The sequence below is a fragment of the Grampus griseus genome (genome assembly GCF_964374135.1).
Source record: "Grampus griseus genome assembly, chromosome: 7".
Taxonomy (NCBI): Eukaryota; Metazoa; Chordata; class Mammalia; order Artiodactyla; family Delphinidae; genus Grampus; species Grampus griseus.
In genome coordinates this window covers 113089401-113102445 of record NC_139001.1, presented here as the reverse complement: position 1 = coordinate 113102445, position 13045 = coordinate 113089401, and the positions used below count along the sequence as shown (strand labels likewise).

The 13045-nt window shown below is 40.3% G+C and overlaps 1 protein-coding gene across 1 annotated transcript in view; it reads right to left on the bottom strand.

The window, feature by feature from the left end:
• The window catches only part of NIPA1 (NIPA magnesium transporter 1), a 37408-nt gene that overhangs the window by 19365 nt on the left and 4998 nt on the right, over positions 1-13045 (bottom strand). The window contains exons 2-3 of the mRNA XM_082657965.1: positions 2820-2867; positions 1767-1857 (exon numbers count right to left, since the gene is read on the bottom strand). Coding sequence (XP_082514091.1) covers positions 1767-1857; positions 2820-2867 — 139 coding nt within the window. The remainder of the gene's footprint in view (positions 1-1766; positions 1858-2819; positions 2868-13045) is intronic.

Here is a 13045-nt window from a genome sequence, read left to right as displayed (position 1 = left end):
AAAGTACTTTGTTGTGATGATTACTTTATCATACATTAAACCACTGCAGTGACAAGTGGACCTATTTGGGAACTCTCTATTCTATTTCACTGATATTAGACATCTTTTTTCCCAGTGCCACGTTCTTTTCATTTCTGTTTCTATGTAATTCTAGCAACCTCATCCCATTAACAAAAAAAGAACTTCTTTTAAATATACATATACCTATGTACCTACATATTGATATCTTTACTTTTTCCAAATTAATTTGTTTTCTTATTTTTAAAAAACATCTTATTGGGATCCTGAGTTGAAAGCATTTTTTTAATCCAGAATGCCATCTCACACGGTTCTTTGGGAAACGTCTCCTGAAGACCTGGAGCAGTGAACATTTCTAGTGAGGAGTCTTTGAATTATCAAAGTCCTTAAGAATTGACAGTTCTTTGGAAATTAATGAAGCAAGGCATTTTAATATGTGTGCATTAAAAGTGCAAACATCATATGGTTGGGTTGTTTATTTGCCTGATTATTTTTCAGGAAACGGTGAGTGAGGCTGGGCTCTGAGAAGCTGAAGTGGTGATTCCCCAATGAGAGCCCCACTCATGTAATCTAAGCTTTTCAGGGCCATCCAAAATGCAAAGTGATGTTAAGCCACACGTGATACTAAGCATATGTTTGGATTAGAACAATGTACTACAAACACATTTTCAAAGGTTCACACGTGGAAAACGCTTTTGGGCTTCTTAGGCCACAGAACCTTAAAGCCTAAGCGACATTAAGGTAGGCAATTAAATACATCTACCATAGACACACTTCTCTGCAAGGATCTGGAGCTCTGTCTGGAATATAGCAGAATACCAATATATCAATGAATTAGAAACCTGGATGCTATTTCGCTTCTATTCTACCTCTGTTTATTAATGATTTCTTCAAAGGTAAAATAATATAAAAAGGTTCACAAGAGGATATGTGTTAATATATTTAATAAATGTCTCATAAAATCATTTTCATAGGTAAGCCAAGTGTGATAAAGAGAAAGACCTCATTTGTGGTAGCTGGCTGCTTTCCCCAGTCCTCTCTTTTCCCTTTTGCCCCATATCCAGGTAACCTGATAAGAAGGACAGCTCACACCCTCAGGCCCTTGGCACTAAAATTTCAAACCATGTAAGCCTCAGACTGAGCATGGGAACCTCCACCTGGCTCACTTCGTAACTGCAATAAAAACTCAAGGCCCCGCGTTGCTCCTGTTCTACTCCAGACCAAACCAGAGCTATTCTCCTCGGGTGATACATTTGCTATTGACTGTTGTGAGTCGTGAATCCTTTTACACAACCCACTGGAGCCCATGTGTCATTTGTCCCAACCTCCATAATCTCCTGAGATAGGGGACTGCCCAGCATCCAGCAGGGGATGCTAGGGACCCAAATAAAACACCAACTGACTAGTTTTGCTTATTGATTTCTCAGAATCACTTGCCAAGGAGCTAGGAAGACTCCAGTCTCTAGGAAGTCTTCCAGAGCAAAGACCAGGAGAGTGATGACATCATGTGGGTATCCATGAATAAGTAAGGATTTGAAATATACTGAAGGAAATGTCTAAGACAGGGTGAATAATTCATACAACTAAATCTGAAGGGATAAAAATTAAACCATATGGAATGCAATACTGAAGACATATCTTCAGTTACACTTCTACTTTTATTCTTTTAACAGAAACATTTAAAATGAAAAGTTTTCTTATACCTAAACTACACATTAAAAAGCAAAACACAGAATCCCAGCTCTCACCCAAATGGCACTCCAAGGGCACCAAGAGGAGTCACCAGGACTGTGGGGACCGCCGTGTAAGCCAGGAAGTTTCCAATCTGGCCAACAGCCACTGTCAAGAGAATCACAAGGGTATCACTGCAATTACAAAAATCTCTTTGAGCATTCATCACAGAGTTGAATTTTGCAAGACTGTGCTCTGAAAGGGCTACTTCTTTCTCATTACTGGTGAGGAAGGAAATATGGGGCATCATTTGCATGATTAAGAGTCCTGAGGGCAGAGGAGGGCAGGCCCCATAGTATCACTGGCCCAATTAGTTTCAACCCTCTATGGAAATTCCCAGTCTAACCAGCAGTGACTGACAGTGGGTACAAGAGTATATTTCCACTTTCTTCTTAACACATCCCTGTTTTAAGATAGATCATGTAGAGCTTTCCATGCCCCTTCAAGTGGCCTGGGATCTATTCCAGTGACACACTGCTGGCACATCAAGTGGAAACACTACTGCCTGTACAGGGCTGTGCCTGGGGCTGCACTGAGATAGACAGACAGATAGATAGATAGATAGAGCTTAAAAATGAGTTCTTCGATGAATCAATGTCTACTAGAAAATTTCTTGCCTAAAAGACAATGTGTGACAAAAAGACCTCAAGATATATCTGAAATATCTAACAGAATTTTTCTTTATATATGTAAAGGTCTGAACTCTAATTTTATTATTTTTATATTATAACACATGACCTCTGATCTGGTACTTAAGGCTGAGTGAAGAAACTCCTTTGTAAAACTAGTTGTGTGGGGCACAAGCTCACCAAATGCCCACAGCCCAACTACAGATGAGGAAGCAGGAGCTGCTTAATTTCTTCAGACCCAGGACAGTCTGACCTGGACAAAATTCAGGGCCAACAGCAGGCAGCAGGATCCTCTGCCTTCACCCTCCACTGTCTCCCACCATCCTGGTCCTTATTCCGAAGAACAAGCTAAGCTCATCCCACCCCCTCCATCCAGCCCTGACAGACAAATGACTGATCTTACAAAAGGAGACCAAGCTCTTCACCACAAAGAGTACTTACTTGCAATTGTTCCTGCCCACCACACAATGTCTGTTAAATAGGAGGTACCTGTAAAAGAGTGAGACAAAAACATCAGGAAAGTACGAACCAAGAGGTTTACAAGCTACACACTTAAAAGAGGAATTTTTAAATAAAACTAAAATTGAAAAGAATGAATGCCATACTTTTATTCACCCTACAAAGAAACTTTAAAGTAGTCTATAAAGAGCAGCATGAGAAACGATTAAAAGTGGCAAAATACTTTCTGCAATCAACACAAGCTGACCCAAGCAAATAAAATCTTTATAAATTGTACTTTATTTGGGAGGGGGGCTCAACACATCATCTAGAGACAAATATTCTTTGGAGTAACTTTTTATATGTTGATTTCAAACGAGATTTGACCTTCAAAGTCCAATTCTCTCATGCATTTACTGAAACCCATTTATATGATAATTTTTCTAGTACAGGGTTCTGTGACTTGCTGCTTAAACAGGTTCATAATGTAGAACCTTTGTGACATGGCTCTTTTTGCAACCATGTGAAAATGGTTGAAAGCAGACCCTTACACTCACTCAATGATCGGACATTGTACACAGTGGTTTCCCTTTTACTCTCTTGGATTACCCTCTTATGCCCCAATGCATGCCAGGGCAGGCACAGATGGGAGCAGGTCTCCTCGTCACATCCATCTCTCCTTTTGTCCTTCTTCAGGTATGTCAAAATGCTCCCAGTCTAACAGGATTTTTTCACTTCAGACTAAAACACCTAATCTATTTGGATGTTTTAATTCGCAATAATTTGGTATAATGAACATAGGAAGCCAGGCTGCTTCTTTGAGGAGCAGAGCTACAGGTATTTAAAAAGTACTTTTAAGAAAATGAGACCAATAAGTAATGATAGAGTGGAAGGAATGGTCTAGTTCAAATAGCACCATTTGGTAACATCACAGTAAAAACTGATTCAGGCAAGAACCATCAATCGAGACTAAAATAAGTGAATGAAAGTTTGTTGAGGGACAGGATTGCCACGTAACCTCCATGAATCACCTCCACCAGTTTTTTTATTAATCACAAAGAGAAAAAGTTATCTTTACAGTACTCTAAGACCCTGACGGACATCACCTTAACTAAGTGGTCAAAGTTGACACCATCAGCAGTGGGACAAACCAAATCCTGCACCTCCTGAGGGCGCATTGAGAAAGGCACAACATCACATCTGCAGTACTCCTGCCAGACTGCATCACCTGAATCTAATCATGAGGAAATTGTGAAATGGTCCACATATCAGCTGGCCTGTACACTTCAAAATCGGCAAGGTCATGAAAGACAAAGGTATTGTTGCAAATGACAGGAAACAAAAGAGATGTGACTAAACACATGATGTTAGATGGGAAAAAAGGCTGCTATAAAGGACAACATTGGGGCAACTGGCAAAACTTCAATATGGATTGTTGTAGATAACTGAGTAACAAAACCCCTTCACTTTCTGCATGAGAATGCGACTATAAAGCTGACAGCCATGTGGCCAGGGGACAGCACGTAAGGTAAAAATGACCTCTGACGGGCAAATGGCATCTGACTGGAGGTTGGGCTCCCCTAGTGCAATACCTCTGAGAATAGGAACAGCTCTTTCAGGGCCCGGGATTCCTGCCTCTATGACTTTATACTGGAGGGCATGAGGCTTGTAAGGCTGGGCAGCTGTGACACCGTCTGCTGCAGTTCTGCCTCTGGGACCCTAAACCATGCTCTGCCTCTGCTACCAGGCTCCAACAGAGAGGGCCTGACACTGGCTGTGGCTCCTGTCCCATGTCCCTCTGAGTGTGTCTGATACAAATGTGGCCCATGATGTCCTACGTATCAGAAAGTAGAGCTGAGCTGAAGAATGCCCTGCAGTGAACACTGCAGAACAATGATCAACTATTAGTATAGAATCCTTGTTCAATTTCCCAAATGCGTTAAATCACACTGTGGCTATTTTAGAGCATGTCTTTTACTTACATGTGGAATCTGAAAAAAAAAAAAGACACAGAATTGTCAAAGCAATCCTGATGAAAAAGAACTAAGCTGGAGGCAAAATCCTCCCAGACTTCAGACAATACTATAAAGCTACAGTAATTAAGACAGCATGGTACTGGCACAAAAACAGACAGATCAATGGAACCAGATAGACAGCCCAGAAATAAACCTATATACCTATGGTCAATCAATCTTCAACAAAGGAGGCAAGAATATACAATGGAGAAGACATTCTCTTCAGCAAGTGGTGTTGGGAAAGCTGGACAGCGTCACGTAAATCAATGAAATTAAAACACTCCCTCACACCATGTTCAAACATAAACTCAAAATGACATAAAGACCTAAATATAAGACATAAAACTCCTAAAACAGAACATAGGCAAAACATTCTCTGACATAAATCATAGCAATATTTTCTTAGATCAGGCTCCCAAGGCAAAAGAAATAAAAGCAAAAATAAACAAATGGTACCTAATCAAACTTAAAAACTTTTGCACAGCAAAGGAAACCATCAAAGAAACAAAAAGACAACCTACGGAATGGGAGAAAATATTTGCAAATGACACAACCAACAAGGGCTTAATTTCCAAAATATACAAACAGCTTATGCAACTCAATATCAAAAAAACAAACAACCCAATCAAAAAATGGGCAGAAGATCTATATAGACATTTCTCCAAAGAAGACATAAAGGTGGCCAACAGACACATGAAAAGATGCTCAACATTGCTAATTATTAGAGAAATGCAAATCAAAACCACAATGAGCCTCACACCTGTCAGAATGGCTATCATCAAAAAGTATACAAATAATAAATACTGGAGAGGGTGTGGAGAAAAGGGAACTCTCCTACACTGTTGGTAGGGATATAAATTGGTGCAGCCACTATGGAAAACAGTATGGAGGTTCCTTAAAGCACTAAAAATAGAGCTATCATATGATCCAGCGATTGCTCCACTCTTGGTTATATATTGGGAAAAGATGAAAACTCTAATCTGAAAAGATACATGCAGCCTGATGTTCACAGCAGCATGATTTACAATAACCAAGACACGGAAGCAACCTAAGTGTCTATCAACAGATGAACAGATAAAGAAGATATGGGGTGTGTGCGTGTGTGTGTACACACACACACACACACACACACACACACACAAAATGGAACATTACTCAGCCATTAAAAAGAATGAAATATTGCCATTTGTAACAATGGAGATAGACCTAGAGAATATCATACTAAGTGAAGTTAAGTCAAAGACAAACATTATATGATAACACTTACATGTGGACTCTAAAAATAATGCAAATGAATCTATATACAAAACAGAAAAAGACTCACAGACACAGAAAACAAAATTATGGTTACCAAAGGGGAAAAGGAGGGGCAGATAAATAAGGAGTATGGGGTTAACAGATACACATTACTATATATAAAATAGAAAAGCAACAAAAATCTACTGTATAACACAGAGAACAATATTCAATATCTTGTAATAACCTATAATGGAAAATAATCTGAAAAAATACATATAAATAACCGAATCACTTTGCTGAACACCTGAAACTAATATTGCAAATCAACTATATTTCAATTAAAAAAATTTTCAACAAAACCAAATTTATAGATACAAAGAACAGATCAGTGGTCTTTATTTAATTATTGTTATATATGTTACATTTTTTATGTTACAAACCCAACAATATATTGTTGTAACTTATAATAAAGATAATGTTAACTTTGTTATTTTATGTCCTAAAGAAGCTTAGAAAACAAAGGAAATCAAGTATAAACTTATAGTAGACCTTTTCATTGTTATAAAATGTCCTTCTTGGGCTTCCTTGGTGGTGCAGTGGTTGAGAATCTGCCTGCCAATGCAGGGGACACGGGTTCGAGCCCTGGTCCGGGAAGATCCCACATGCTGTGGAGCAACTAAGCCCGTGTGCCACAACTACTGAGCTTGCGCTCTAGAGCCCACGAGCCACAACTACTGAAGCCCGCATGCCTAGAGCCCGTGTTCCACAACAAGAGAAGCCACAGCAATGAGAAGCCCGTGCACCGCAACGAGGAGTGGTCCCCGCTCTCCACAACTAAAGAAAGCCCGCGTGCAGCAAAGAAGACACGATGCAGCCAAAAAAAATGTCCTTCTTTGGCTACAGTAACAATTTTTGCCTTAAAGTCTGTTCTGTTTCATACTAGCATGGCCACTCCTGCTCTCTTTTGTGTATAAGTAAATATTATTGCTTATTATTTAAAATAACTGTGAACACATTTCATTCTAGATCTTGAAGCTTGTTTTTATAGCAGATGCACACAATAATTTACTCAACAGCTTTTCAAAAATTCTATATATAATATTCAAAAGATTTTAGGGACTCTGAGATCAAGGAATCAGTCACAGTCTTTTCTGTTGGGGGTCTATGCTGGGGGCAGGGAAAGGCCAATTCCTTTTACTGTGATGAATACAGTTTTGTCGTGAGTGCTTACGCAGTCATGGGATCACTGCTACAGCAGCAGCTAGAATGTGGGCAACACTCGGGCAGTGAAAGCTTGTCCAAGGATGCCAGCACAATGGGACCCACTGAAGCTCTCCTCTTTCACTGCTATAGTTTTCCCCACGCCATTAACTACCACACAGCACGTGCTTTTGACAGTCTGAAATGGACTGTCACTAAAATGGGGAAGAACCTGGGATACCACGTAGCCAGGGCTAGAGAAATAACAAGCCTTTGGTCTCCCTTTAGTCAAAAGGTACAGGTTAGTTCCAAGTGTTTAGGGTCCTCCCACTCATACTCCCCAGGAGGAGTTTGTGTTTGCTGAAATCCAAAGGTATTGCGATCACCCTCACCTTTTAAGCCAATATTAGGCAAAATTTTTCTGCTTCCATGGACATTACGTAAGTTAAGATTTTCTGTCGGGATACTTGCCCCACACCCCTAACTGTAGATCAAAGTGATACTGCTCTCCATGGCCCCCAAGGGCTCCAGCTCAGCAATATCCCCAGTGCCCACGGAAGTAGCCTATGGCTCTTCTTGCCCATCCACCTGTGCCTAGCATCCTCACTGAGCTGGCTGCCCCAGGTTCCATCCTCCTGCAGCCAGGAATTCCTAGGAACCTGCATTCCATGTTAGCCATTGGCCCTGTCATAGATATTATTTTCTTATGTCCTAAAATGACTTGGTTTCTTCACAGTTTCACCTTCATCACTGTCCCTAAAAATCCTAAAGTTACTCACCTGACACCCTCAGGAGGCACCTGTTCAAGCCTATGGCCATGCTCATCCTCTTCCCAGCTGATGCCTGGGACTTTTCAAGTTCTCTGGCCTTAGCAAGAACAAGGAACCTCAGAATTGTAGCACACTGGTTTTCTGTTTGTTTATTTGACTATACTCATGCCTCCTCCCCTCCACTCCTAGGTGTGGGTTGCAAAGGTAGCAATATCTAAAGTCTAGAATTTTTTTCCCCCTCATACTGGAAACCTTGGATGAGAGTTGAACGGTTGTTTATAACAGCTGAACTACAAGACAAAGAAGTGTTGTGCAAAAACAAAAGAGACTTGTCAGGATGATAATATCAATTGGCATTGATGTTGTCCAACCATGGACTCGTGGCTTTTAAAACCTTCCATTTAGGTTTAAATGTGTACCAGAAATGTCCTTAAAATATGACTTTCTAGCACAAAAATACAGGCAGTCATCTAGTTTTTTTACTTGCTGATTATACCACAGCAAAACTGCTTCCACTCGTGTGTGCTCTGCACAGCAACAACAGAGTTGCTCCTATCAGCAAAGCAAGAGTGGATCACTAAGTCCTTTACGAATTAATTAATGCCTTAACTTTAAAAAATGTGTAAAAAGATGCTACATAGTTTTTACAGAGCTCTTAAAAAAGGACTATCAAGAAAATTTATTTCCTGACACCAGCACAGCTAGATGAGGGCATTAATTAGACTCAATCTGAGCACTTGGTATTCACCAATTTATGAATGGATTCAGTACTTGAAGTTCTTTTGTATGTTGGCTATTAGATATGCAGAACTTATTTTCCTAAAGAAATAGTTGGGCAATCTTGAAAAAGAAGAACAAAACTGTATGACTTATACTATCTGATTTTAAGATTTAAAAATTAGATTTTTTAAGATTTTTAAAAAAGATTTAAAACTACATAATCAATACAGACTGGTGTAAGGATAGACATATACAATAAAACAGAATAGAGTTCAGAAATAGACTCACACATGTACAGTCAGATCATGGACTAAAGCAACAGTATAATTCAGTAGGGAAATTTCCTCAACAAGTGATGCTGAACCAACTGGATACCAGTAGGGAAAATACTGAACCTTGATTCATACCTCACTCATATACAAAAATTAACTCAAGATGGCTTACAGACCTAAAGGTAAAAGCGAAAGCTATAAAACTCCTAGAGGAAAACACAGGAGGATGCCACTGTGACCTGAGGAGAAACAAAGATTTTATTTTGGCAGAAATCAAAAAGTACTAACCACATAGAAGGAAAAAAATGATAAGTTAGACTTCATCAAAATTAAAAATTTCTGCTCTTCAAGAGGAAACATTAAGAAAATGAAAAGACAAGCCTCAGAGAAAATATTTGCAATTCCTAAACCTGCCAAAGGACGTGTATCCAGATTATACATACATGTTACATACAATGCACACTATCAATAATAAAAAGATAAAATCCACTAAAATACGGGCAAAAGTCTTGAAAAGACACCTCAAAAAGACTGTATACAAATGGCCAATAAACTCATCAAAAGCTGCTCAATATCATTAGGTATCAGGGGAATGTAAATTAAAATCACAATGAGATACCACTGTACACTCACCAGAATGGCTAAAATTAAACAGATGACAACACCAAATGTTGGAGAGAACGTGGAGCACCTGGAACACTCATTCATTACTGATGGGAGGGTAAAATGGTACACCTGTAGTTAGAAAGCGTTCAGCAGTTTCTTAAAATTTAATTATACACCTACTGCATGATCCAGCAATGCTCCAAGGTATTTACCCCAAAGATAAGAAGACTTTAAGTCAAAAAAGAATTATGTAAGAATTGTCATTGCAGCTTTCCTCAAACAGCAAAAATTTGGAAACAACCAAATTTTCAGAATAGATGAGCAAATTGCGGTATATTCAAACAATGGAACACTACTTAGCAATATAAGTACGACTGTTACATATATCACGATGAATATTCAAACCATGATGAAAGAAAGAAAGAAGAGTAGACAAAAGAGAATACATACTGTATGATTTATATGAAGTTCAAGAACAGGCAAAACTAATTCAATCTATGCAGATGGATACTAGGAGAGCAGACCCTCTGGTGTAGGGAGGACAGAATGAAAAAGAACACGAGAGAACTTTCTAGGATGACAGCAATAATCAATTTCTTCACCGAGGTGTTGGTTACACAGGTATATTTATTTGTCAAAACTCACCAAACTGGGACTTTCCCAGTGGTCCAGTGGTAAAGAATCTACCTCCCAAGGCCACGGAAGTGGGTTCAATCCCTGGTCAGGGAACTAAGATCCCACATGCCACAGGGCAATTAAGCCCTCGTGCCACAGCTATTGAGCCAGCGCACCTCAACTGGAGAGCCTGCGTGACGCAAACTACAGAGCCCACGTGCTCTGGAGCGTGTGTGCCATAACTAGAGAGAGAAAACCCTCATGCCACAACTAAAGAGAAGCCCACACACCGCAACGAAGATCTGGCGTGTGGCAACTAAGACCCAACGCAGCCAAAAATAAAATAAATAATAAAATAAATAAATATTTTAAAAAAATCATTCTTGTAAAAAAAAAAAACACCTCACCAAACTGACCCTTAAGATCTATGCAGCTGACTATATGTAATTATACTCCAATATTTAAAAAGAAAAAATAGTTTATAAACAATAACTAAACTTCTAGGTTAGCCCACACAATGCTGACCATAATGCAATAACCATTGTGACAGTTTCTCACAGTTTCTGTGTGGAAATGACATTCAGTGTTTCACAGGGAGTAAGTCCAGTATATATTAACACATACTCCCTCCAGGGAAGCTCTCTATCAAATGTTTACCGGAAGCATCACGTTCCTTGGTGAATACAAAGACTTATAAAGATTCCCAAGGCATGGTGTCTGCCCTTGAAAAGTGTTCTCTTCCTCCTCACTTTTACTGCAGCATTTTCCCTCTCCCTTTCTCTGAAAACCAGGGCTGCCCCCACTCACCCTGAGTACAGAGAAGCCAAAGTGGCCAATTCCTGTTTCCACGACAGGTAGATGTCAGGCATTTATACCTGTACTGTCAGGCTCTGCTGATGTGAACAGAACAATCTAAGAATATGAGCTCTCAGTCATGACTCCTATACACACACGTACTATACTATACACGTACTATATATATGTACTATACACACAGTTTATCGAAACATCACCACTTTTAAAACTCTATTTTGGGGCTTTCCTGGTGGCGCAGTGGTTGAGAGTCTGCCTGCCGATGCAGGGGACACGGGTTCGAGCCCTGGTCTGGGAGGATCCCACATGCCGTAGAGCAACTGGGCCCGTGAGCCACAATTATTGAGCCTGCGCGTCTGGAGCCTGTGCTCCACAACAAGAGAGGCCGCGACAGTGAGAGGCCCGCGCACCGCGATGAAGAGTGGCCCCCGCTTGCCGCAACTAGAGAAAGCCCTCGCACAGAAACGAAGACCCAACACAGCCATAAATAAATAAATAAACAAAACAAAAAACCCCTTGATATTTATCTTATTATTCTCTATACCCTACATATGTGTTATATATTTTTTGTACACAGGATTTATTCATTAAAATTCAATTTTGAAATATAAGTATTGAATGTGACTAGGAAGAAACACACCCTAATTGTAACAGTGGTTACCTGAAGGTGAGGAGATAAATGCTATTTATTTTCCTATTCGTAATTGTATGTACTTCCCAGATTTTAAACAATGACTATATTTCTATAACCAAGAAGAAGATGCTCTTTTAAAAGCATGACTATGCCCAGGTTCTGTGAATTCACGATATACTCTGCTGAGTAATCATATCATACCAAAGAGCTCTGACTGGGCATGAACATGCAAGGTAAACCCTCTGCCTGCCCACCCTCCCTGGCTGATCCAGGCAATATCTAAAAGGGGTCAGTTTACTGTCACAGGTTCCTGGCCCAGAAACATTAGGGAGTGTGGGGTTAGGGAGTGTGGGGTTAGGGAGTGTGGGATTGAGCATATTCTTCTTGAAAAGTGGTCTTTTTTAGCCACTCATGGCTACATTTTTTTTAAAAAAGAAGGACTGGGGCTTCCCTGGTGGCGCAGTGGTTGAGAGTCCGCCTGCCAATGCAGGGGACACGGGTTCGTGCCCCGGTCCAGGAAGATCCCACATGCCGCGGAGTGGCTGGGCCCGTGAGCCATGGCCGCTGAGCCTGCGCGTCCAGAGCCTGTGCCCCGCCACGGGAGAGGCCCCAACAGTGAGAGGCCCGCGTACCGCAAAAAAAAAAAATTAAAAAAAAGGCCTGGTTGGTTACTCATTAAGGACTTAAAGGGCTGGAAATATAAATTACATTATAGTTTATACTATTTATGCATAAATATTTTTGAAGAAAAAATATACTCTGTCCAACAGAAATTCATCAACACCAAAGGTATTTCATGTAGGAATTTATATTAGTGATCTATTCCCACATTTGTCACATGAAAATGATAAGAAATTCTTATTTGCCTTAGTTTCGGGGTATTATTTATACTTAATGTTTGGGGTATTATTATACTTATTTATAATAAAACAGTATCGGAGTACCAGCTTTTTCCACATAGACTGTGAAGCCCCTCATTAGAAAAGTCTTATCTATAGGTGAATTTATGTATCTCCCGCCCCACCTTTCCCACTGGGAGCAGCAGAGAAAAACCACCTTCAAAGTCAGCCCAAGCTGGGTTCAAATCCTAGTGCAACCAGTCCTGTATTGGGTGCATGCCTCAACTTCCTCTCCTGTATCACACCTCCTGGGATCCATGTCCCTATGCCATCCCCTCCCACAGTTGACCTGGGCTGGCCCTGAGTACACCAACAGAATGTGGCAGAAGTGGTAGTGCCAGACCTCCAAGGCTAGGGCACAGGGATCCATTCGGGGCTCATCTTAGTCTTTGGAAGGTTTGGTCTAGGGGAAGCTATCCACCATGTAAGGGGTCTGACTTCCCTGA